Source organism: Ambystoma mexicanum, chromosome 5q (assembly GCF_040938575.1).
Source record: "Ambystoma mexicanum isolate Mex_15411 chromosome 5q, UKY_AmexF1_1, whole genome shotgun sequence".
NCBI lineage: Eukaryota > Metazoa > Chordata > Amphibia > Caudata > Ambystomatidae > Ambystoma > Ambystoma mexicanum.
This window is the reverse complement of record NC_090933.1, coordinates 804,147,133-804,170,624: the sequence shown is the minus strand read 5'-3', so window position 1 is coordinate 804,170,624 and position 23,492 is coordinate 804,147,133. Positions and strand designations below refer to the sequence as shown.

Here is a 23,492-nt window from a genome sequence, read left to right as displayed (position 1 = left end):
TTAAGAGAGTGTACACATTGCCACTATGATTGTTTTTATATGGTAATCATTCTTGTATTTTACAAATAATCAGCTTTTTGATTAATTTGTTTTGTTTTCAAAATGTTGGGTTTATCAATTTTGCATACCTTTTCTTGAATAATTGTAAGTTTCTTCATATCATATTCTCTTGTTGTAAATCTCTGTTCCACCTGTTTTGCTTCCTTATGGTAAAGGTCTGTAACTGTACAGTTTCATTGGATACCAAAGAAATCACCATGCAGTGTTTTTTCGGCGGGGCTGTTCAGTGTGCGATTGTGTCATTTAAGAAAGAATTTGAGAAAGTTTATTTTCTGAATTTTGTTGTCTTTATTTGATTGTTTTCAATATACCAGACTGTCTCATTTGTTTGTTGTTGGTTATTCATACAAGTTGGGTTGGTTTAGTAAATCACCTAAGTTACATTTATTACAGTTAGTGACGCCCATAGTATCCATTGAAAACTCTGGTAGAGATTTCATAACGTCCATCTCCGGCATAGCGGAGGGATCAATTTCTAAAATATGGACCCCCAACAACAACAACAACAAATTCAGCAGCTCATTGCTGCGGTTCAGTCTTTGACAGCAGAAGTTCAGCAGCTGAAGCAGGAGAATGTCAATCTCCGACAGCAGCAGCAGCAGGATACTGCCACACTGAGACAACAACAGTTACAGTTGCAACAGGGTATTCGGACACCACATTGTTCGGAAGTACCACCAGGTCCCTTGACGGGAACCCCCACAAGGTAAAGGAGTTTTTAGACTCCTGTTCAATACAATTTGCCTTTAAGGGGGCCTATTTTCATACTGATCTCGACATGGTTGGGTATATGATTTCCCAGAAGACGAGACCAGCACTAGCCTGGGCCACTCCTTTGGTGACCACCACAAATCCTATTCTTGACTCTTACACTGCATTTTGCAATAGCATAAAAAGCATGTTTGGTCGCCAGGAACTCACAGTGGCACACAGGAACACTTATTAGATCTCAAACAAGGGAACCAAGATATTTTGTCTTACATTACTCGTTTTAAGCAAATGTCAGGTGAAACGAGATGGTCAGACGAAGCATTAACAATAATATTTCGCAGGGGACTCTCAGAGGATTTCAAAGACGAATTGTCTCGAGTACCCCGGCCCCAAACATTGGCCGAATCTATTGCATTGGTTCTACAAATAGATTATCGTTTAAAAGAAAGACAATTGGAAAGGAAGAAGGGACGGACATATAGACCCTCTATAGAAACATCTACAACATCTAAACCCTCCTCTTTGGGAGATGAACCTATGCAATTAGGGGCTGCATCCAGGGGTCCGTTATCTCCAAAGGAACAGTCTCGCAGACGTACTCTGGGACTATGTATGTACTGTGGAGCAAATACTCACATGGTGCAGGACTGCCCAATTGCTCCTCTGTGAAAGTCGGGAAAAGCCAGAACCACGGTCCAGGAACCATTGATTGACACCGGTTCCTCATCAAATGCTTTGCTGCCCCCATTACCTATCCCCTCAGGGGTTATCAACACAGGGATGATCGTTTTGAAGGTCTCCCTAAGATTTGGCAACAAAGAAGTGCAAAATATTCCTGCTCTTATTGATTGTGGTGCGGCAGGAAACTTTGTGGATGATCAATGGGCTCCATGAGTACATTTCAGGGCATTTCTGTATCTTCCCTTGTTTCTATTTCTCTTTGGATCCTTGTAACTTGCTTTATTGTATACCTTTCTTTACACATTTTATCAGGAAATCATCTCTGGAACGGTGACCTCTTTCGATCCTCCTTCTGCTCAACTTCATTGCCTTCCCTCGTAATTCCAGTTACACAGTTTTCCGGTAGGTGCAGCTTAGTACTTTGAGTTTCTCCTTGTTACGCAGTTGACAGAGGTTTTGAAAGGCTTTGTTTTTATTCTTTTGCATGTAGGAAGCCGCTTTGGTCTTGAGAACTACTCTCTCTCTCCCAGGAACTACCATTCCCAGAATCCCTTTCACCAACTTGCTCAAAATCCTCGTTCCACTGGCGAGGTTGCTCAGTCTTCATCCCTTGCAGGTGGAGAAGCCCTTTTCTTACATTAACTCGCTTCTACCTGATATTTCCTTTGGCAAATAATGTTACAATCTGAGCTAATTATTTAATTACCTCATAGTACTTGAAGGCTCAGCGAACACAGTCTCCTTGCTCTGCCTCTGCTATTGAATCACCAGTCTTTTTTTATCACTTCAGTAAGGGACTGGGAGCTTTTCTTTAATATTTATTTTCCTTCATCTGTTCTGTTGTTTAGCTAATGATTGTTCTTAAATACATCTGCAGCTGGGCTAATTAGAACAAACAACAAACCTCAGAGACCAGAAAGCAAGAATATTGCTGAAAATTTCAGCGGAAAGGAGGGCATTCACCCATGCTCCCAAGCAGCTCAGCACAGGGTTTTTTCCCCCTCGAGGGTTTCCCAGGGACTGTCTCCGGGGGGTAGCCTTTGTAGTGCTGACCGCGTAGGGGGTTGCAGGGTATCCTTCATTTTATCAGGATCCAGTGCAGCCCCTCCGTGCACCTGTAAGGTAGGAACTGCTACCAGACTGTCTCATTTGTTTGTTGTTGGTTATTCCTATAAGTTGGGTTGGTTTAGTAAATCACCTAAGTTACAGTTATTACAGCTTCTCCATCGTAGTCTTCTCAATTCGCAAATACTCTGTTCCCACCACTGTCAGCTGGTTTTATCCCTCTTGATGTACTTTTGGATAAAGTGTTAAGTGCTTGGAATTCCAAATATTCTGTACTATGTTTGGAGCATTTCTCTCTTCTTTTGTGAGTTTCAATTCTTTGTTCCCAATTGGTCTGCATCCTGTATTGCTGCCTTGTGAAAGGCATCAGCTATATCACTATTGAATGTAGAATGTATAAACTATTTAGAAAGTTGTCTTCGTTTAATAATAAGGTTGCTTAATACTCTAGGTCTTAGGCACAATTGAGATTAGGTATGCAATAGAAGAGGGTTGTTCTGAAATTGTTTTCTGTTTCTAGTTTCAACAATGTAAATACATCATTTTAAGTTTCTGTACTGTCAAATGTGTTTTATGATACAAAAGATAATCCCCTTTCAATTAATGATTTTTCTTCTACTGAAAGTTACCTTTGCAGTGAGATTAACAATTAGTGTTTCTGTGGTGGCCGTTCATGCTTCTTCCTTTTGTACTCTTGTCTCTCATCTCCTCCACATCTTCTCCTTTGTCTTCCTGAAGTAGTTGTCTAAATTAAGTGTTTCTTAATGCTACAGCACTTATTCATGAAATATAACTCATAGTACCTTAAGCGATCTCACCCACAGCTTGCTAATTTATCGGGGTGGGCTGTTGTGAATGCAGACCCTTCAAAAGAAACAAAGAATGCACTGGTCTTCACTGAGTCTCCTAATGGAAATGTCTCATACTCAAGTGATCAACAACCAATACACAATTGATCAATAAACTACTAGTGTATTCAATTTTATAATTAAAAACAGCCCCCCTTACCAATCCAATGGGAGGAACATTCAGCCTTCCCACAATTTGATCCGCGGAAGCCGCAAAGTTGCTTGCATTAAGGGAGTTTCCTCTTTGGCAAGTTCCCATATGTAACACAGAGGATGGGCTATGAGCATTCCAAGAAAGGAGGTCTCAAAGAAAAAGAATGCCCACAATCCATATACAGCCACAACCTCTGCCAATCTCTGTTTCCTCCTTATATAATAACATTCACACCGATTAAGGTGATGTGTAATTGTAGGTGACATGGAACTTCATGTCTTTGACAGTTGAAGCAACGGAAATGTACACGCATACATCATATGATGCTGGCATGACTCTCTATTACACATAAAATGCTACACATAGTATTAACATTTGCCACCACAGAACACTGTTTCATAGGGGCTATAGTATACTTTGGGTGCACAGGAACTTCTCTCACAAATGCTGAAATTCAAGTTTAAAATACAACACTCATAATGGCTCTTGTGGGCAGGTAACCTTATAATATAGGTGTCTTTGGTAAGTGTGTGAGATGTCTTGAAATATTGCAATGCAATCGTACTCCACAATTTGTGTCAGAGAAGATTGCTGCTCTCTCAGTGGATTTGTCAGTCTATTCAAGGTTAAAAGCATTGTGCATAAAGGTGGCCTCATTATGGGGTCATGAGAATTATCTAGCAAATTCTGCCAAACTGTGGGATATATTGACCCACTCAACAGTATTTCCCTACATCACCGAGCTGCATTTGCGCAGAAACACCAAAATGGCTGCTCTGGCTCCTGTGAGTGCCATGGTCTCACAACTGCATTTTGCAGTAACGAAAGATGGCTTCACCTTCTTGTCAAGCATACATTGGGCAGGATGGAACAAGGGGACACACTGAAAGAGCGTGCCAGTGTTTTCTGACATATACAAAAGGAAGAAAGTGAAAAGGCAGCACTGTTTTGCTGAAGACCCCAAAATCCCCATTGAAAAGGAAACATGTTCACCTTTAAAAAAATGCTGCTTTGACGCTAATTCCATCTGGTATTTCTTAAACAACTGTGATCAATAAGGCCCTGCCATGCCCAGGACACCTTGTTGTGTTTCAGCAAAACCAGGCAAACCAACTTTGAGAAAAATCAACAAGGAGCTTCACTTTTCCCGCACAGGAAAACGCGTTCATTTCCTTACAAATGTATCAAAGCTCAATAGTTCAAAAGAGACTCCAGCTATCTGAGCCATGTCAGTTTCAATGCATCTGTGCTTCAAACCAAACTCCTGCATACAAGAAAAGAACTATAGCTGTAGGACAGAGTGGGAATCTGATGAAGATGCAAAAACAAAGGTAAAAGGAAAGGCCAGCTGTGCACCATGTGTAAAAAATGGGCTTTGCAAAATGAAAGGAGAAAAGTGCCAGTTTCAAAGGTAAACTGTGGAATGAGAGCCTGCCATTACCTAGCAATGTGAAGGGGTTTGTGGCTGGTGAAAATACATACATGGGCTATTTTATTCCATAGCTGTTTTAATTCAGGACCAAATATCAGACAATAAAGGTTTTAAACGGCCTTGGCTGGATTTGCAAGCTGTCCAAAACAGGTTATTCCGATTGGCAGAGTTAACGCTTACCCCTAGGAATGGAGCCACGCCATAAACCCTCAGCAGAGACTAACACCCCACTGATAATTACTAGGTTGGAAATAATTTAGTCTGGGATGAACCCACTGACAATGAAACTCCCAGTACAAGGAAGTGATAAGTGGGGAGGGGGCAATAAACCTTCAATCAAGCTGTAAACCCCCACCTTGCTCTGGAGGAAGTGACAGTTGGTGGCTGCTGAAGAGAGGAAAAAATGGTCCAGTGACAAAGGATTGCCATTTGCTTCCAGAGACCAATTCATAAATAAACCTTAAAGACGTTTATCTCTGCAGCAAGACTTTGTAAAAATGCAAAAATGTTATAGTTCAAATATGATTTTATGAGCTTCCATTGAAGACATTGTACAATTCACTGACACCTTGGGGATAGAAATGGCAAAGTATTGCAAATTACAAGAAAAGCATCCATGTTGCAAATGCATATGATAATGATAATCCACACCCATGTATAAAGTTATAGACTTTTGAGTAATGTAAATCCCATTGAAAAGCACGAAAAACTAGTAGAAGGGCGAAACAAGGACTCACAAACTGGAGGATTGGACTGCTATGTGCTGCATAAAATATGTAACCTGCTTAGATGTTTCCACTGTATGAAGGTGCCATTTAGGGCAAAAATGGATTTTAAGTAAAGTAGGTTTGGACATTGTAAAACTCACATCATAAATCTGACATTTTCTGGAAATCCAATCAGCTGAGAGTGAGGTGGAGACTATCACCCTTGTCCAATCCAGTTGTTAGAGGCGTGTTTAGTTAAGCCTGCCCCAGCCATATACTTTGATGATGTCACTATGCATTATAAATAAGAGTCCCTGACAAGACTCTAGACACACACTCTTCCTGCATTCCTGTTCCATTCATCATCCAGATTCCAAATCCCAACTACAAGGTCAAAGTATTGCTGACCTACTCCAAGGCCCACTGCAAAACCCGAACAGTGCTGATCTTATTCCCAGCAGGCCTCAAATCTGAAAACCCACTAATCTCCCTTTTGCATCCTGAACCAGCCTGGCTTGTTGCCCAATAACTGCATGACCGCTGCCATCCTGCTATCCTGCAATCCTGCCATCCAGCTGACCTTTAGTATCCAGTGACCAGAATTGCCATTCCAGAAGTGCCATCCGGTAACCAGAACCGCCCTGCTTTTTGCCAGGCGCGCTGTCGCGTGGTGACCAGACCGTTGGCAATCCAAAAATCCCAAACTAAAAAGTGGACTGTAAGTATAAATTACCACCCCATAGAAATCCAAAGTATACCTTGTCTTGTCTTTGTCCTTATCCCACTCTCTAAGCCATCCTATCCTTATCCTGATAACCTGTAAAACCATCAGAATTATCCGTGCAACCCTGCCCTTGATTTCTAGTGCTAGCGCCATCTCTTTTCAATTTTGTCTTGTGTAATCCTATGCCATTAGTCATATTTCGAGTGATCGGACTGGTTTCAGCCAGGGTTGGGCGCTGGGGTGATAGGGTTGAACTTGCGAATCAACTTTGGATGTTACTGTGTCTGTCTTTGGTGGCCTAGCCTGAATACGCTAGTGTAGAGAAAAACTGTTCTTGTCACAACAGATTTCCTTTCCTATTTCACGGCTTCATTTTACTCAAACCGCACCTTTTTAGATCTTGTATAACTCCTCCAATTTACCAGCTAGAGACTTACTTTCACTTCCATATTGTCCCTGTGATATACTTCTATCCCCAGCCAAATAAATCCAAATCAAAGTATTTCACCCGTTATTATTAGAAACCGTTTGGGTAATTTAAGGCGGGAATTGAAAAAATTCAACTTTTACATGTGTAATTTTGCTGCAATCTGTTTTAAACTTTCCACTCAATTTCGAACTGTATGCTCTTGGTAATCCATTCTTTGTGATAATTAGTGTCTTTGCATTGGTACTTTAGTGAGGAATTATATTTGCTTCAAGGTTTTGAACACACATTCATTATTTATTTGTCCATTTCTGAGGGTCATTTCATAACACTGCAAGGGGTTTAAAATCCGTTTTTCTCTCTTATTTGGGGAGGGAAGGTCAGATTTGGATTCTGTTTCCTGTTTCTTATTACTGATTAGCCGCTGCGTCTGTTTATCCACTCAGAATTAATTATTTGTGGGTTGAGGGAACATTGCAGGGGGAAATCCTAACTTGGGTGCTATCTTTCCTAAATCAGAAAGTGCTCCTATTCTGCTGTGCTGTGTATGTGTTCCACTAGAAGGGTAAACTCTGTGCATTGCTCACATTCTCATTGTAATTATCACCCCATTGGTGATGTTACCCCATATTAAAAATTGTATGATTTCTTTTGAATTTTAAAATAAAAAAAAATATTGCATCTTACCAACCAGCCTGGTTCCTGGTCCATTGTGACCTGGGGTATTTGAAAATGGGGTGTGATATGAGTGGTGTACCATCTCAATATTGAATCTATATACTATAAAGAGATAAGCATTTCAGTCGTGCTCTGCATACTAGGCCGAGACCAAGGTGTGTGTCGCCTGATTGAAATCCTTAACAAAACTCAAATACTGTTCCACTTCCGGAATCAGGGGTACATCCTCCAAATTCCAAGTTTGTTTTATTCCCCTTTACGGAGACCAACAAGACTCTATTGGAGATTTGAGTAATTACCACTGGTAGATTTCCCCACAACTCTGGAGGAAATACCCCCATCCATGTGCTGGAGAAATGTCCTCCCATTTAGTTTCACACTCATGATGTGGCTGGGGGGTAATTGTGTTATCATTTATTTCCTGCTACGGACTCACAAGGAATGAGGGTATGTGCAGCAAGTTCAGGGCTTCACATTATAAAGCGTTGATGAATTTTCCATTCAGTAAAGTTTTACCTGGCCTTTGGTCTTCAGTTGCTGGTGTCCTCAATGTCCGATACATGGTTGTCCATCTAAGGGAATTAAAATGGAGAAGAAATATTGAAGCAGGCACAATCTATAATTATAAAACAGGCACACTGCATTTAAACAGGTACACAAATGCACTAGTTGTATTCGTCTGTTTTCTTGGAACAGCATAATCATTCCCCAGATGCTTCATGCAGTTTTGATAAATGATTTAACCATGGGAAATATTTGATCATACGGTTTCAAAAAATCCCATTGCATTTCTGATCTTGTGTTGTTGATTCCATAGCAGTCAACTACCACACAGCATATCAATACGTTTCAGTCTGTTTTTATCTTTATTCCTTCATGAATAGTGTTAATTTCTTTGTTGTTGAATTAACAGGATAGGTGCAACCTTCAGGCTGTTCAAACAGCCTGTCATGCCATATGGTAGAATATACTAACTTCTATATGGTTCAGTTTGCAGAAATTACTTTTTTTAATAAAACTGCCAATGCCACTCTAAAGCTCCACATATTGTGAACAGCAAATATTGTTCTCTGAGCTTTTGTATGCAACTTTTTTTAGGAAATACCACACAGTTACATTTTGTGTAGTTAACACATCATTGCCAGTTTACAGCAAACCCATTTAGCACATCATTAGGCGTGTCCATTAGAAAAGATGTTGAAATGATCTCATGCCCAGTCAGAATATCATTGCCAGTTCCCATTATGCTCAGTTGACACATCATTTCCGATTTCTAGAATAACCACTTAATATACAATTGCTTAGTTAGCGTTACGTCGCCATTGCACGTAACTTTCCATTCGGCATCAGATGATGCGCCGTTTCCATTATGCTCACCTAACGCATCATTGCCCATCTTGAATAGCCCTTTCCTAGATGGTTTTTCCTTCTATTGTCAGAGGAGGACGGAAGGGAGTCCAACCCCTCTGTCACTCTAGGGCTTCAATGGTAAGCAAGGCTGTACGAAAACATGGACACAGCAGTAAAGACTCCACGTGTCCAAGTTGTGTCTACTGTGGAGTTGCAGACTGCCAAACTGCCTGTCCCAGTCAGTCTGCTAACAGACAGGCCTGGCTTGGTCCTCTGACAGCACAGGTCATTGTTTTGGCTACACAACTTGCAATGCATGCCTGCCATGGTAGGAATCACAGACGCAAGATTCTGACTTCCTGAGTATACGCCCACGTGAACATGACATATCACGAGAAGACAGTTCATAACATGTCATGATGTGTTATGCGATAATATGTCATGTAATTCGAACACCATGGTTATTTAGGGATCAGCAACAGCCAGTTTGTAATATGTCTAATCACAATTCTCTCTTAGGAGTTTAGGCTGGGCTCAGAGAGGTTTAATTTTCCTGAATTCCTGGACATAACACATTATGACATCACTGTGCTTTCACTGGACGGCCTGCCTGAATGACTGCGGCGACAGATTTCTCACCTGAGCGTGTGTGTGGTATCCAAGGTTTATGCAACCGCGGAGTACCCATTGCTAGGTAAAAGTGAGTGACAGACCACCGAACCATGTACTGTGGTGCGAATGACAGGTGTGGCTAGGGCCCTGTGAGCAGATATGATGCCTGGAGCCTGAGAAGAGCAGTTTGGATTCTGGCAATGGCTGAGATGAAGATGTCCCCAGAGGAGGGGATTCTCCCTTTTGGGGGGGTCTTAGGGTTCCTTCACCATGTAGGGGGGCCCAGTCAGTAGTTTTAGTGAATTTGTGCAGATTACTTACGTTGGGTCATGGGTGAGGCAAGACTAGGAAAGGTTCAATGATTTCAATGCTACAGAGCCCTGGTGATTGAGAGATCATTCTACAACTGTGAACGTTCGTTTTCTAATTGACCTCAACTGCTCTGATAATCACCACTACAAAAACCACAGGAGCGCACTCAGCATGCGTGCACATTGAGGTGCAAGGACAAGTGCAGTTGTGGCCGAGATCTTCATTTCGCTGTTTGTGGCTAACGTTTGTTTTCTAATTGGCATCACCTGCTCTGATAGTCACCACTCAATTGCACAGACACGTGCAGACATGGCAGTTTTTGGTGGAGTTGGTGGAGCTGTGAGCTGCGGGTGAATATGTTTTTCAATTGTATTGCCTATTCAAATGTATCATAAATGCAGCACTTCTTACAACTCAAGGCAAAAGTGCCAAATTTACAACACTCGAAAAGTTTAGGCTTTGTGGCCGGGGATCATTCTGAAAGGCCCTTCCAGGTACTGGATGCATCACAGCTTTTGGAAGCACTAATCACGCTGACAGAGTTGGCCTCAGTTAATGGCTCCAAACCGTATACCAAAATCACAGACTTTTTCCCTTTCAAAGTAGACATCGACACAAACTGCATACCATGTTTCAACCATGAGTCTCAATCAAATAGAGTCAACTCCTCCCTTTTTACAGCACCCATTTGTGAAGAGCCGGTCTTACCAGGGTCTTGCAGTGTGACATTTTTGTGAAATAGGGCCTACCTTCTGAGGAAGCCACCCTGTTGGTTTCACAGAAACAACTAATGTGGTGTACCCCCAAAAAAAGGGCCATGGAAGCAGTGGAAAAAAACCTCCTCTAGGAGAGGGAAAAACCAAGCAGCGAAGGATTCTTGCCAAGACTTCGAAGTCCAACAGGTTTTCTGAAGGACAGGTAAGCAATAAGAAGTCCAAAAGGAACTAGACTTCAATAACTATTGAAGGAGCAGGAGGGGAAATTTTCAGGAATGGAGGCTGAACAAAAGCAGGAAGGAATACAGCCGCCATCTTGGGATTGGCGTTTGGGAACCAGCGAATTGACATTTTAGGATTGGCGTGATGGAACCAGCAAACCGCCATTTTGGGATGGGCCGTAATGGAGCCAGCGAGCCGGCATCTTGGAAAGGGCACAGCCATGGGTACAGCGGTGAGCGGAGGTTCCAACGATGCAGCAAGGAGAACCGATACATGACATTGTTGCCTTCTCTGCTGCAAGTTCCTTCTCCTGCCATGCATGAGTCCAATCCAAGTTATTATGAGGATGCACTTGCAAATTCTCACATTAATAGAGAAATGTTGTCCTTATTATCAAAGTCTCCAGCAATGTATATTCAACAACTATCATTGCAAAATACCTTTATACCCTCCTCCAGCATTGCACAAAACTTAAAAAAGAATTTGGGCAGTCTTGAATCATTGGTCCAACCTCGATCTCTGCGCTCAACTTTGTTTTAAAATCATTGATCTCCCTCTTCAACAATATAAACGAGGATTTAAAAGTACATACTAGTACTCTAGACCAGATAGATCCTTGAACACAGAATAATATCAAGCAATTAACCATTTGTTTTTAAATGATTATATAGTATGGATGTTCAAGACGGCTGACATTAGGCTTCTGCTTGGAGAGCAGGGCTGGAAAATCTTCACAAAGGCATTTTGGAACCTGGCAGTGTACTGACTTGTGGGCATAGTACAGGGCCTTTATATAGATCCTTTATTGGGAGTAAATCAGGTTTTTCAGCGATGGTACAATGTGCTCATGTTGTCATGTGCCACATATGAGGCGGGTGTCATGAATCTGCCCACTTTTGAGTATTATGAGTACATGTAGAGTCTTCTTGTAATCCCTGTTTACAGGGCAATATAGTAGCATAGCTGTAAGGCAAACAGTGTGAGGACCAGTGAGGATTCTGTGTGAGAAATTCTCAAAGCATCAGGCACCTCTCAGACTTGGGATACCTCATTTTAGAGTTCGTTTTTGAGGGTGTTGGAGAATCTCACCAGGAAAAGGGAGTGGTGATAAGGTAATAGGACCCAGACAGAACAACTCATTCTTCTCACCATCGTGGTAGAGACTGGTTTTCAACATTCAATGTTAGCCATGATTAAATGGCATTCCCTAGTTGCTGGCACTATCTATTCCCCGGTATCGCATCCTTTTTCCGACATCCGTTTTTCCGACGGGTATTTTGCGCAGGAGTTTTGCCAAAAATTCCCATTAACATTTTTTTAGCTGGTTTGGGGGGATTGGAATGGGTAAATAAAGGGTTGAGGGGAGGTCAAAAAAATTAATTAATGGGGGCTTGGTGGGGGAACCCCTAAAAATAATTGAAAAATAATTTCAATTACATTTTTCGGCAAAACTCCAGCAGCAAAACACCTGTCGGAAAAAAGGGGTTCGGCGAAATCACATGGAACCCTAAGTCCTCCAACTTAAGATGGATATGGGTGTAGTCCACATACATGTGACAACTGATGTTGTGCAGATCTAGAATGTGTGTGAGGCGAGCCATATTGATATTGAACAAGATCTGCAACATATTCGATCCTAACGTAACACCGGAATTGAATTTGAGATTTTGCATAAAAGATAGAAACCATATCGATGCAGTTTCTCCTATTGCATTTAAATTCCAGGTGGTGATGCCTGTGCATACTGAGGTGTATTGGTGGATTTAAGTGTTGTCCAAATATCTGCTGAGTTACACTCACCACCAGACAGAAATATGGTACTAAAGATTGCTGAATTTACTGGGTAAGGATACATCTGCTGGCTAGATAATATGGAACATATAACATGGCCAGAGTGGATCTGCAAGGCCAATATTTGAGTCAAGATAGCTTACTATTGTATCCACTTGGTGGAAATGTTCTTAAAAAAACTGACATGTATGTGTTACTACTAATGAGAACTTCTGGGCCATCAAAAGGTTTACTGAGCAGGGTTCTCTATGGTTGGGGAGCATGCATTAGTCTGACATAAAGGACATGCCATTGCCTTAAAGAGAAGGCAGGCATTTGTGAATTGACAACACTGACAACACTGAGAATATGCCTAACCCTTCTCAGCGAGCGCGGTAAAAGATCTTGGCAGAAGGTTTGTATATTCCAAGTTATTTCGTTTCTGTGGTGTGGGACATGGAAACATAAAACATTTTTAAACCCGAGCACCTGAAACAACCTTCCCGTTGTCATGAATCAGCAGGAGAGAGAGGGAGGGAAATAAGTCACAGGCGAATGTCGGAAAATGATTAATAGGACAGGAGTTGACAGCAAACTGTAAAAATAGGATCTGCTCCACAGCTTTCCAAAAGTAGCTTCAGATGCAACACTTTATAGGTACCTCACATGCAATGGATTGGGCATATCTTTCTCTCCACACATCCAGAAACATTGTGTACTGTTAGCAGGAGTGGAGATTGATAGGGTTTGCCAGTGACGCAACAGTGGAAACCCAATTCTGCAGAAAAGGATCTTTCTCCATTGTGCACTGCATCTGGGTGGATCTAAAGGAGACGCCATTGCCGCAGGGACTCACATATGTAATACAGGGGGAATTCATTTCAGTTATCCCGTCTGTGCTGGGAAGTTAGTGAATGGGCAGAGATAGAAATTGGGCAGATCTTCACTAGATTAATGGCAAATTAATCTTTCTGAAAGTACATGTGAACACCTGTGAATTTACATTTTTCATAACTGTCCACACCTATCTCTCTCCATTTGGATATCTCTCTTGGGCTCAGTCTATCCAAGTGCACACATTTCTGATCTCTTGCCTTCGTTTTGGGACTGTTTGTTTGCCTGAGAGGAGTAGCACACTCCTATGTTTGAATAACTCCTCTGTTTCTTGATGTTTTTACAGATGAGATGCCATTCTAATGTTCTCTCCCTCTTTGTCTCCCTCTCTGTCTCCCTCTTTCTTCACCCAGGCACCGTAGGTAATCTTGGTGGTACCCTGACCCTCTGGACCTTAGTAAATTTGCTTATTTTGGAGTCTTGCGGCCCCCGGGCCCTGCCTGCCCCTTTGCTCTCTCCCCATTGTCCTGCTTCCCTTTCCCTCCCTCCTCCTGCCTCACAGACCGCCCCCCCTCCTGTGATAGGCTGTTTGGAATCTGACTGGTGAACCTAGTCGCCACACCATCCCCCACCTGGCCACATAGCTGACTCTCAGACTTCGGTGTGTCTTTCTAGATATGTTCAAACAAAATTGCATTGTAAATGTATTTAAAATTGCATTGTAAAACCTAGGCCTGTTTTTCCCCCAGTATTTAAAATTGTGTTGTGAAAGTATTTATCATTGCATTGTAAAACCTAGTCCTTTCCCCCCTTACAGGACTCTCAGACTTAGGGCCTGATTCATGGAAGTGTTTTATAATGGCACAATCCCATAGGAAAATGTTCCATGAATCAGGCCCTTAGTTGTGTTTCTCCAGTATCTAAATATCACTGTGATAGTAGTGCCATTCTGTGGTCGACTTCTTAGCTAAGCATTTATGTAGCAACTGTCTACCATTGTCTGAGTGCCTGTCGTCTTGTCCAATTGTCAGATAGTCTCATCTCTCTTTGGCTCGCCTGCTTGCACCCCACCCTGTGTCCTTCCCTAGTTTCTCCCCTACCCCTCCCACTCCCTTCCTCTTCTCTCCCGACCTTCTCTATGGTGCTCTCTGTCTCTCCTAGCTTTTCTAACTGCTTCTCTATCGACTATCCTGCTATCCTCACTAAATCTGGTAGGAAGAAGTATAAAAAGGATATCCTGGTCTCCAACCCTGGCATCCCTATCGCTGACACCTATACCAGTGCTTCTTCTAGGCAAACCTTCAACAACATCATCTTTGTCGTTCCCTCGCCAGACCTATGGACTCTTCATATGGTCTCTGTGTTTTCCCCTTTCTCTTCTTCTCCCATCAATGGTGGCACCCGGTGGGAGGCCCTCCTGGCCTCCTTCCACTCCTCTAAGGTCATCATTGATGTTACCGTCTTGGTCCAAGGCCCTAAGGCCAATCTTCTCCTCTTTGATAGACGTTTCCCGTGCCTCATCAATGTCCTTCCTTCCCCTGCTGTCCCCTCTCTTCCCTCCACGGCTTCCTCGCCTTCCCCTGCTGTCTCCTCCTTGGCTACCTTGCCCTCTCCTCCTTCCTCTTCTACACCTCTGCAGGGCGTACCTCTGATTTGCACCCCTCCCCAGAAGTCTTTCAAGGTTGGCAACCTTCTCCACATTGCCACTCTTAACGCTCGCTCAGCGTCAGAGATTTTGAATTCGAGCTTTTTTTTTCAGAGATTTTGTAATTCGGTTTTTTCACTATAAACCGTCAAGCACTCCTCTGACATCTGCCGCCTCCTGGAAGAACTTGACCTCGATGGCCTCGGTATCACCGAGACATGGTTCATGGCCAGCTCTGTCACAGGCTTTGACACTCTCCTCCCTGATGGCTACAAGATCCTCTCCACGCCCAGGTCCAACAGCTCCAGAGGGGGTGTAGCCCTGATCTTCGCTGAGTGGATGCCTGCCTCTTCCATTTCTAAGCAGGCCTACTCCTCCTTCAAAATCCTTGTCTGCAGGCTCTCTCTCTCTCATAGGCATTCCCTCACTGTGGCTACTATCTATCGGCCACCTGGTCAGATCTCCTCCTTCCTCTCTGAATGGGTGGACCTTTCCTCTTCCCTCCTGGCCTCGACCACTCAACTCCTCCATCTCTGAGTCTTTACCATCCACCTGGATGCTTCCTGTCCTTCCTCTGGACTCTTTCGTGAACTCTGCGACTCTCTCTCACTCTCTATTCGCCCCTCTGGCCCGAATCGCTCTGCATGGCACACTCTCGATGTTCTGATCTCTTCAGACCTTCCCCTTCCTATCCCTCTCACCACTCCTCTCTCCTGGAGTGATCACTTTCTCCTTTCCTCCCAGCTCACCCTCTCTTCCCCCCAGGCTAAGCCAATTCCAGCACTTCATCCACCTTCTCGGTTATCCGAGCCATGAAGCGTGTGTCAGTTGAGGCTTTCGCCGCTACTTACTGACCTCCCTTACCCCTTTGGCTGATTCACACCCTGACACAGCCCTTTCCATGCTCCACTCTGCTATATCTGATAGTCTCGATGTTCTTGCCCCTGTCATGAGGATCCGCTTGAAGCTCAAGCCAAGTGCAATTCCTGGCACGATTCAGACCTCGTCACCCTCAATCGCAAGTGCAGGGTGGCTGGGCGGCAATGGCGTGCTTCTGGTACATCCTCTGACAAACTGGCCTGCCGCCTGCTCCAAAGGCAATACCGGCTCTCTGTCCGCACCAAGAAGAAAGTTCACACCCAAGCCTGTGTCTCTGCAGCATCTAACAACGCAGCCAAACTCTTTCAAATCTGCAAGGAACTGGCCAATACTGCTGCAGTCTCTACCTCTCCTGTCCCTTCACAGGCCCTCTGCACGGCTCTGGCTTCCCATTTCATCTCTAAAATTCAGGACATCCTGTCCTCTCTCTCTTCCTCTCCCCCTCGCCCCTCTTCGGCCACCTCTCCTCCCTCCTTCTCTGCCTTTCCCCTGACGAGGTTTCTAGACAAATCCGATCTATGAAAGTCTCATCAAAACAGGTTCATCACTGTTCCTCCAAAACCATCAAGGACCACATTGACTCCCTGGCTCCTGCTCTGGCCAACTTCTGCAAACCACTCTTTGCCACTGGAGTCTTCCCATCCCCCCTGAAGCACTCCCTTGTGCACCCTCTTCTTAAGAAACCATCTTACGACCCATCCTGACCTGCTAAGTATCACCCAATCTCCATCACTCCCTTCCTGGGCAAACTCCTGGAAAAGCTGGCCATTTCCCAGCTCAATCTTCACACTGAATCTGTTGGTTGTCTTAATGACCATCAGTCTGGCTTCAGAGCTGCCAGAAGCACGGAAACTGCTCTTCTGAACATCTGTGAAGACCTGCTCTCAAACCTTTAATTCAACTCCCCCGTGTCCTCATCTTACCTGATCTCTCTTCTGCCTTTGACACGGTCAACCATGCCATCTTGCTCAACCATCTCCGTGATAACCTGGGTATCACCGGTCAGGCCCTGGCATGGCTGACCACTTTCCTTTCTGATCGACCCTCCAAGGTCCAACTTGGGTCCTTCCTCTATCTCTATCTGTACCTGTGGTGTCCCCCAGGGGGTCTAACCTCTCTCCCTGGCTGTTCAATACCTGGCACTTCTTGCCCACCATGTTGCTGCTCTCTCCCCCAACTTTCAGTGCTATGCGGATGACACTCAGCTCATTTTCAGGCTGCCTTCGGCCACTTCTTCTCCATCTCTCATTCCTGACTGTCTGTCTGCTATCCATGAGTGGTGTGCTGCCAATGATCTCTGCCAGCAATACTGAGATTCTCCTCATCGGCACACCCGCTCTATCCTTTCCTGTCACTCTCTGGCTGGTCTCTCTTGGCCCTCTTCCTGCTCCCATCTGCGAGGCTAAAACCCTCAGGGTCATCTTCAACTCCAAACTCTCCTTCTCTCATCACATCTCTGATGTCTCTAAGAAGTCACACTACCAGCTGCATCTCCTCAGAGGTATTCTTCCTTTCCTCTCCTTCCCCCAGAAGCTCACTGTCTCCAGAGCTTTGGTTCTCTCTAGGCTGGACTATTGCAACAGCCTCTTCCTAAATCTGCCTGCTTCTACTCTACGCCCTCTGCAACTCATCCAGAACAGGACTGCAAGGCTTGTCCTTGGTCTCAAGCCCAGCGATCGTATCTCTGTACTGGCTCCCAATGGCTGTGAGGATTAAGTTCAAAACCCTCTGCATTGTCCACAAGGCCCTCTGGGGCCTGGGGCCTCAATACCTTCAACTCTCCTAAATATCTTCCTTCTCGAGCTCTTCGTTCATCCGCCTCCAACTCCCTCAGGGTCTGTCGCTTCTCCAAGCAACAAGTTGGTGGTAGATCTCTTTCTTCGGCTGGGGCCTCTCTCTGGAACAGCCTCCCTACCTCCCTGAAACTTGAGAACCATCTCCGGTTCCGGAAGCACCTCAAACCATTCCTCTTTGCTTTCTGCTTTCTCTCCTCCTCTCTCCTGCTGAACACCTGACTGAAACTGTACTGGTTACCTGGCCACCCTCTGATCTCGGCCCAGGTCCCCTCCTCCGCCAGTTACACACCTGCACTGCCTCCCTGGCAACCCCCGCACTTGGGGACTGTTTTCTGTATCCCTGCAGTCCCCCACCTGCACTTGACACCTGATGTTTGCACTGCACTTACCCTTGCATTTGTCACACGCTAGCCCTACTTCTCTTACTGTTTTATTTATTCTATTACCCCATGTACTGCACTGTCCCACTCCGCACCTTTCCTCTTCCCCCTTCCCCTGCCCTTTCGTGATCTGAAAGCCACTTGGCCTAGTAGGATGGTTGTCTCTGTCTTCCCGCTGTTCCCCTCACATGCCGCGTCGCTTCTTGAAACACTTGTGTGTTAAGGCACGTTATAAATGCTGTATTATATCATATCATATCATATATCTACCCACCATCTTCTTTCTGTCTACATCTCTGTCTCCCTCTTCTTTCTGTCCCCCTCTCCTCTCACTCTTCTTTCTGTCTCCTTCTCACTCTTCATCTCCCTCTCCGTCACCCTCTCCTCTGTTTCCCTCTCTGTCTCCGTCTCCACACCTCCCCACCTGCATTTTGCAGAGGATTATTATAGCAATAAGCACCCAGTATGGGGGCTTCACTGGGTGGTAACGGGCCAGGGGTCCAAGCACCAGCACTGCTGGCACCCGATGAAGGGCCCAGAAGGGGTGCTTACTGCTATTAGCAACCCGAGGCTAACCCGAGGGGTAAGAACAACAATTTATAAATTCACTAGGTCCCCTTTTTAGACATCACCTCTTACATTTGTGGTAATGCACAAAAAACTGGACTACTTCTAATAGTGCAAATGCAGGCATCTATTTAAATAGTGCAATACTTCAAAGTTATCTTTATGTAAGCTAAGATAAGAACACATCACTGCATTTCTTGTTTTTCTTTTTGTATATGAAATTCATAAATTATATACAAGACAAATAAGACAATCAGGAATAACACCAGCAAAGAAGTTCACAACTATTTCTCGAATGCCTTAGATGTAAATATGTACTAATGGTATCACTCGCTTCACTCGTGGATGCTACAATCTAATGAAGTGAGTCTTTGAGACTTCAAAAGCAAATGCAGTAGTCCATCAGAGCATCATATTTTCAGTTAGTCCACTAAAACTTATCAAAACTCGAACTTTTCTGATTTATTGTACGTGCAGAGAAAGGATTTGACGCTGCCTTATTACAGTTCAAAATCAAAGAAAATCTAAGTTTTGAAACCTTTTTATTTGAGTTTTAAGGGGATGAAGTCCCTGGTCTTTGTTTGAATGTAAAAGTGATGTCCAAATCTGTGTGTGATTTTCTTTGTTGCTCATTTATCGTGACACCACCATATAATGAAGAAGTCTCGAGGCCTTTGAACGCTAGTCGAACTCCCATTTCAGCATCACATGTTCAATTAGTCGAATAAAAAGTGTAAAAACTTTATGTAACTTTTTAAAAGTTGGACTAGTGTTTCTTTCTACAAATGGCAAGAATATGCCTATTAAACATACTCTATGTATCAGAACTATGTTATAATTGTTCTTTTATAACACACTTAATACCAACAAGTGGTTTCTAAGCGCTGGTTCGAGATTCAAACCTGTGTTGCGCTGCATTGTCTTGCTTCCAAGACAAGCGCGTTCCCCTGAGCTATCCTTTCTCCCTAGGAAGGAAGGTTTAAAGCACTTTATTCACTTATCAGTAGTTCACTAGTCTGCACATGGTGCACTCTTCTTCCTAATCACTGAACATTGTAATGATTGGCAATTGACTGGTCTGAAAACTGAAAAGTCAAAATGAGCTAATATTCATATGGCATTTTCATAATGCCATCTCTGCCAATGACTATTTTTAAAAAGTTTAATTGGGTTCTTATATCACGCTTCATATGGTAGTCCATGCCGGCATCCAGCTTCTAAGCACGAAACAGGTTTTGAACCAGTCCTTCTCAGCGTTGTCTTGTTTCGAAGAGAAGCGAGTTGGCCCCGAGCTATCCTCCCGCCCTCTTCAGAGTTCCTAAAACATTCACATGCCTAATTTGTTTCTATTTTTTTTTTACTGCATTCCAATTTCCAACTGCACAATTATTTTTCCAACTGCACAATAAAACATAGCAAAACCTGTTCCTTTGTGAAAAGGATTATTCTTTAAAAGAGGAATCAGTGTCTGTTTATGTTCTAAGTGCCCATCCAGCACGGTAAGCAGGCGTCCTTCCCTCCCTGTCCAAACACTTGCTGTATGTCTTGCTGGTCCACCATTGGTTCAAGCACCCACATTTCCAGTGCGTTCACGCTGGGCTTTGTTCACCGCCCTCCCTACTGTGTAAAGAAGGTCGGGCTAAACGGGACTTCAGAAATGTAGAGCCTTTCCAGGCAGCAAAGCACGATTTAAATAGGGGTTTTTTGGATGGCGTCTGCTTCCTTATAAGGCCAACGTTTATTGGTCCTCTGATATATATCTGGCGAGTGTTTGATGGCAGCGAACACGCACATTCATAGTTTATAAGATGGGTCACAGTGACATCAGTGAGTAGCCTTCGTAAGGCAAGTTACTAAAGGTTAATGGGATCATGCCCTGTTGCTAACTTTCCCCGTTAACTCAAGTTGATATAGCTGTCCGGGTTGAGGATTCAAATTTTCACTTGGCATACAAGATGCTGAGCTTCTCAACAAGGAACAAGATGCGCCAACAAGAATTCTAAATGTAAATGTCACACTTTTCCCAAACGTTGGAACACATAGGGTTCAACCCTAAATTAGTACGGGTAATCCAAACATGGATGCCCTGCTCTCTGTGCCTAGAGTGAGGCTGCACCTCAGTCGTAACGCACTGACGATGCCCAACAAGGCAGAAACACGTGTCTGGGGTTGCTGGTGGGATTCAGGATCAGAGCAGAATTGCTTAGCATTTCAGTCCTAAATTGTCATTCCTGGCCCGAGATCAGACTTATATGCAAATGAGTAGGTCTGCCATGGTAGGGCACAGTGAGCTAAAATGTGATTGTCATCCTCCGGGGGAGGCAGCCACCCACGGTGCAGATTATTTGGCCTCGTTTGATATCAGTAAAGGGTCTCTCGCATGTCTGGCAATCATAGTAGATCACCGCAGTTATCGCTGGATGAATTTACCTAACTCACCCCAAAATAACTAAAGATTTGGCAATTGCTCATCACCCTACATTGATCAAAAGTTTTTCTTTATTGCTTTAGTAGCTTTTGGGAATGTGGTGGAACTTTGTTATCATTTGTCTCTGAATGCAGGATGACTTTTTATGCCTTTGCGTTTCTGTGTCAATCTTTCTATGATGCTTTACCTTAAAGAAAAAACAAATTCACCACTAACATCAGCATAAAAAGTATTTGCACACGGGGAAGGATGCTAAGCCACTCAGGTGGCTGGAAGAGCGGGTGAGAATACACCGTGTAGTGCCTGCTCTTTCCAGCCACGCAAGGCCCTTCCCTGGGTGGTACCATCTTGATTGTGAGAAGGCAACAGGGAGGTTGTCCCTGTTGCCTCCTCACATCCCCATTATCATCATATTACTGAGGACCTGGGATGCCCATAGACACATATTCTTACTTGTGTCCCCTCAGCCTCCACATGAGCAGCCCATCAAGTGATTGTGACGTAGCACCTTCAGTCTAGATGCAGAGTCCATGCTGTGACCTCTTTCAGTCCAAGAAGGTAAATGCAAGGTAGTGAAGGTGTTTAAGGAGCCATATCTGCAGATCATTCTGAGAAGAGCCAGGCCCTAGCTTAATATGGCCCCTATCTTCACAACACCAATGGACCTTCCAAACGAAAATGAGAAGGGGGCAAAGGCTGCCAAGACAGCAGCACCAGGCAGAGCGTGCAGTGGACTAGTGGTCTTCTGGTTTACTGCAGCAGTTTGAAACTTGCCCTTATCTTGGATTGCAGCAGGCTGCAATGTTGCAAATCAGAAGCATGTTCATCGCTGTATCAAATAACTAAATAAAAAAACAATCAAGCTTCATACCCAGGTCCTCTAATGGCTCAGTTTTCAGATTGACTAGTATAGGTGACAAAATTGAATGCTGGTGAACTAAGATATACTGTCCGCACTCACTTTTATATATCAAAAACAAGCTTATAGAAAGGATAACCATTACAGTGCCTTGCACTAAGTCTTAAGGTTTCGAAGACGTCAACCCCGATTTCCCCAGCAGGGGTAGTTACAGCAATAGCTGAGTGAAGAGTAAGCGAGTCTTGAGGGTCTTTTGGAAGGCCCAATGTTTTGGGATCATGAGAATATTCCCAGGAATATTGTTCGATATCCTGGGCACGAAGCTTCAGAAGGCCTGTTTCATGGTTTCCTTTTTTTTGGCCGTGGAATTTTCAAAGTATAATGAGATTTACTTGTTGTATTGCTATCTCTCGATGCGTAATATCTGGTATCTGGTATTCAAGAACTATGTTTGGCCATGATGAATCTTTAAACAAATACAAAAGGTTATGCATACTTCGAGGGGAGGTTAATGGAGTTTGATGCAATGGGGTCTGGGGGTGAGGGCTGTTTTATAGCCTTTCAATGTAGAGTTGAACTAATAAGTGAGAGCTTGGGGCAAATCAAAATTATTTGGCAATGGGGTACCAGCATTGCAGTAATTCTTAGTGGTATACATTTTTTTATAAAGACAATGGGATCAAGGATGATGTGTCACAGATTTACAGCTTTGTTTGGATTACATTTGATCGAAACATTTCCCATCCATGATGCGGAGCCGCCAGAGGAGATTTCAGAGCCAAGATGTTACTGATGGTGACCAATTTCAAGTAATCTGTGTGTCCTTTGGCACTGGTGGATGGAGATGTTGGTACCATAGACTCTAATCTGAAGAACAAGACATACCCCTGAAGCACACCTGAAAATAGTGGTCTGGGCAGTTCAATCTTGACAAATTGGAACCCAACAGATAGAAAAGATGACAACCATTTTAGGTCCAGGCCACTGACTCATTTTAGTGGCCAAAGCTGAAAGAGGTAACTTGTGGCCCATTGTGTCAAACACTGAGGAAAGGTCTGTTAGCACATCAATGAGTTCCAGATGTATGGTGGTATTATTCCCCTTAAACTTCTATGCTGTTTTTCATCAAGATGTATGGTGCTGCAGGTCAGCCAGTATAACCAAGCACAAGGCCCAATGTGTCAACACTGGTAAACAGGTGCCAGACCCCCTGGGAATCTGAATTTAGCTCAAATGCCCCATTTAAACGTCCCTCCTATGATGAACGAGATTAGATCCCCCAAGAAGACTATAGCACTATTAGTGTTCTGGCTCACTCCCATGCCTGCTAAGGAAACTGACCATTTTAGCCATTTATTTCAACTGAATCTTTATTTGGAGCATCTGTCTCTTCCAGAGTCATTATCCTGCAAGAGTATTTGATGTTTCTCAGACACCTCTCTTATCTGGCACTTTAGAACCCTCAATTGGACATCTCCCTCTTCCTCTCCCACCTGGAACCTTCAGCTTTCTGGGAATCCCTCTCATCTTGCATTTATGTCATGTCCCCGGGGAGAAAGTAACTCCATGACTAGGCCTGTCATAGCTCAGTCCTGCAGTGCCGCACCAGGGATCTCATCAGAGCATGCAGCACTA

At 43.8% G+C, this 23,492-nt stretch overlaps 1 protein-coding gene across 6 annotated transcripts in view; it reads right to left on the bottom strand.

Annotated features, from left to right (window-relative positions):
- Nucleotides 1–23,492, bottom strand: part of RALYL (RALY RNA binding protein like) — a 2,307,036-nt gene that overhangs the window by 16,928 nt on the left and 2,266,616 nt on the right. For all 6 annotated transcript variants that reach the window (XM_069621283.1, XM_069621281.1, XM_069621285.1 and 3 more), the window contains one exon: nucleotides 8,004–8,059. In XM_069621283.1, coding sequence (XP_069477384.1) covers nucleotides 8,034–8,059 — 26 coding nt within the window. In that variant the 3' untranslated portion in view covers nucleotides 8,004–8,033. The remainder of the gene's footprint in view (nucleotides 1–8,003; nucleotides 8,060–23,492) is intronic.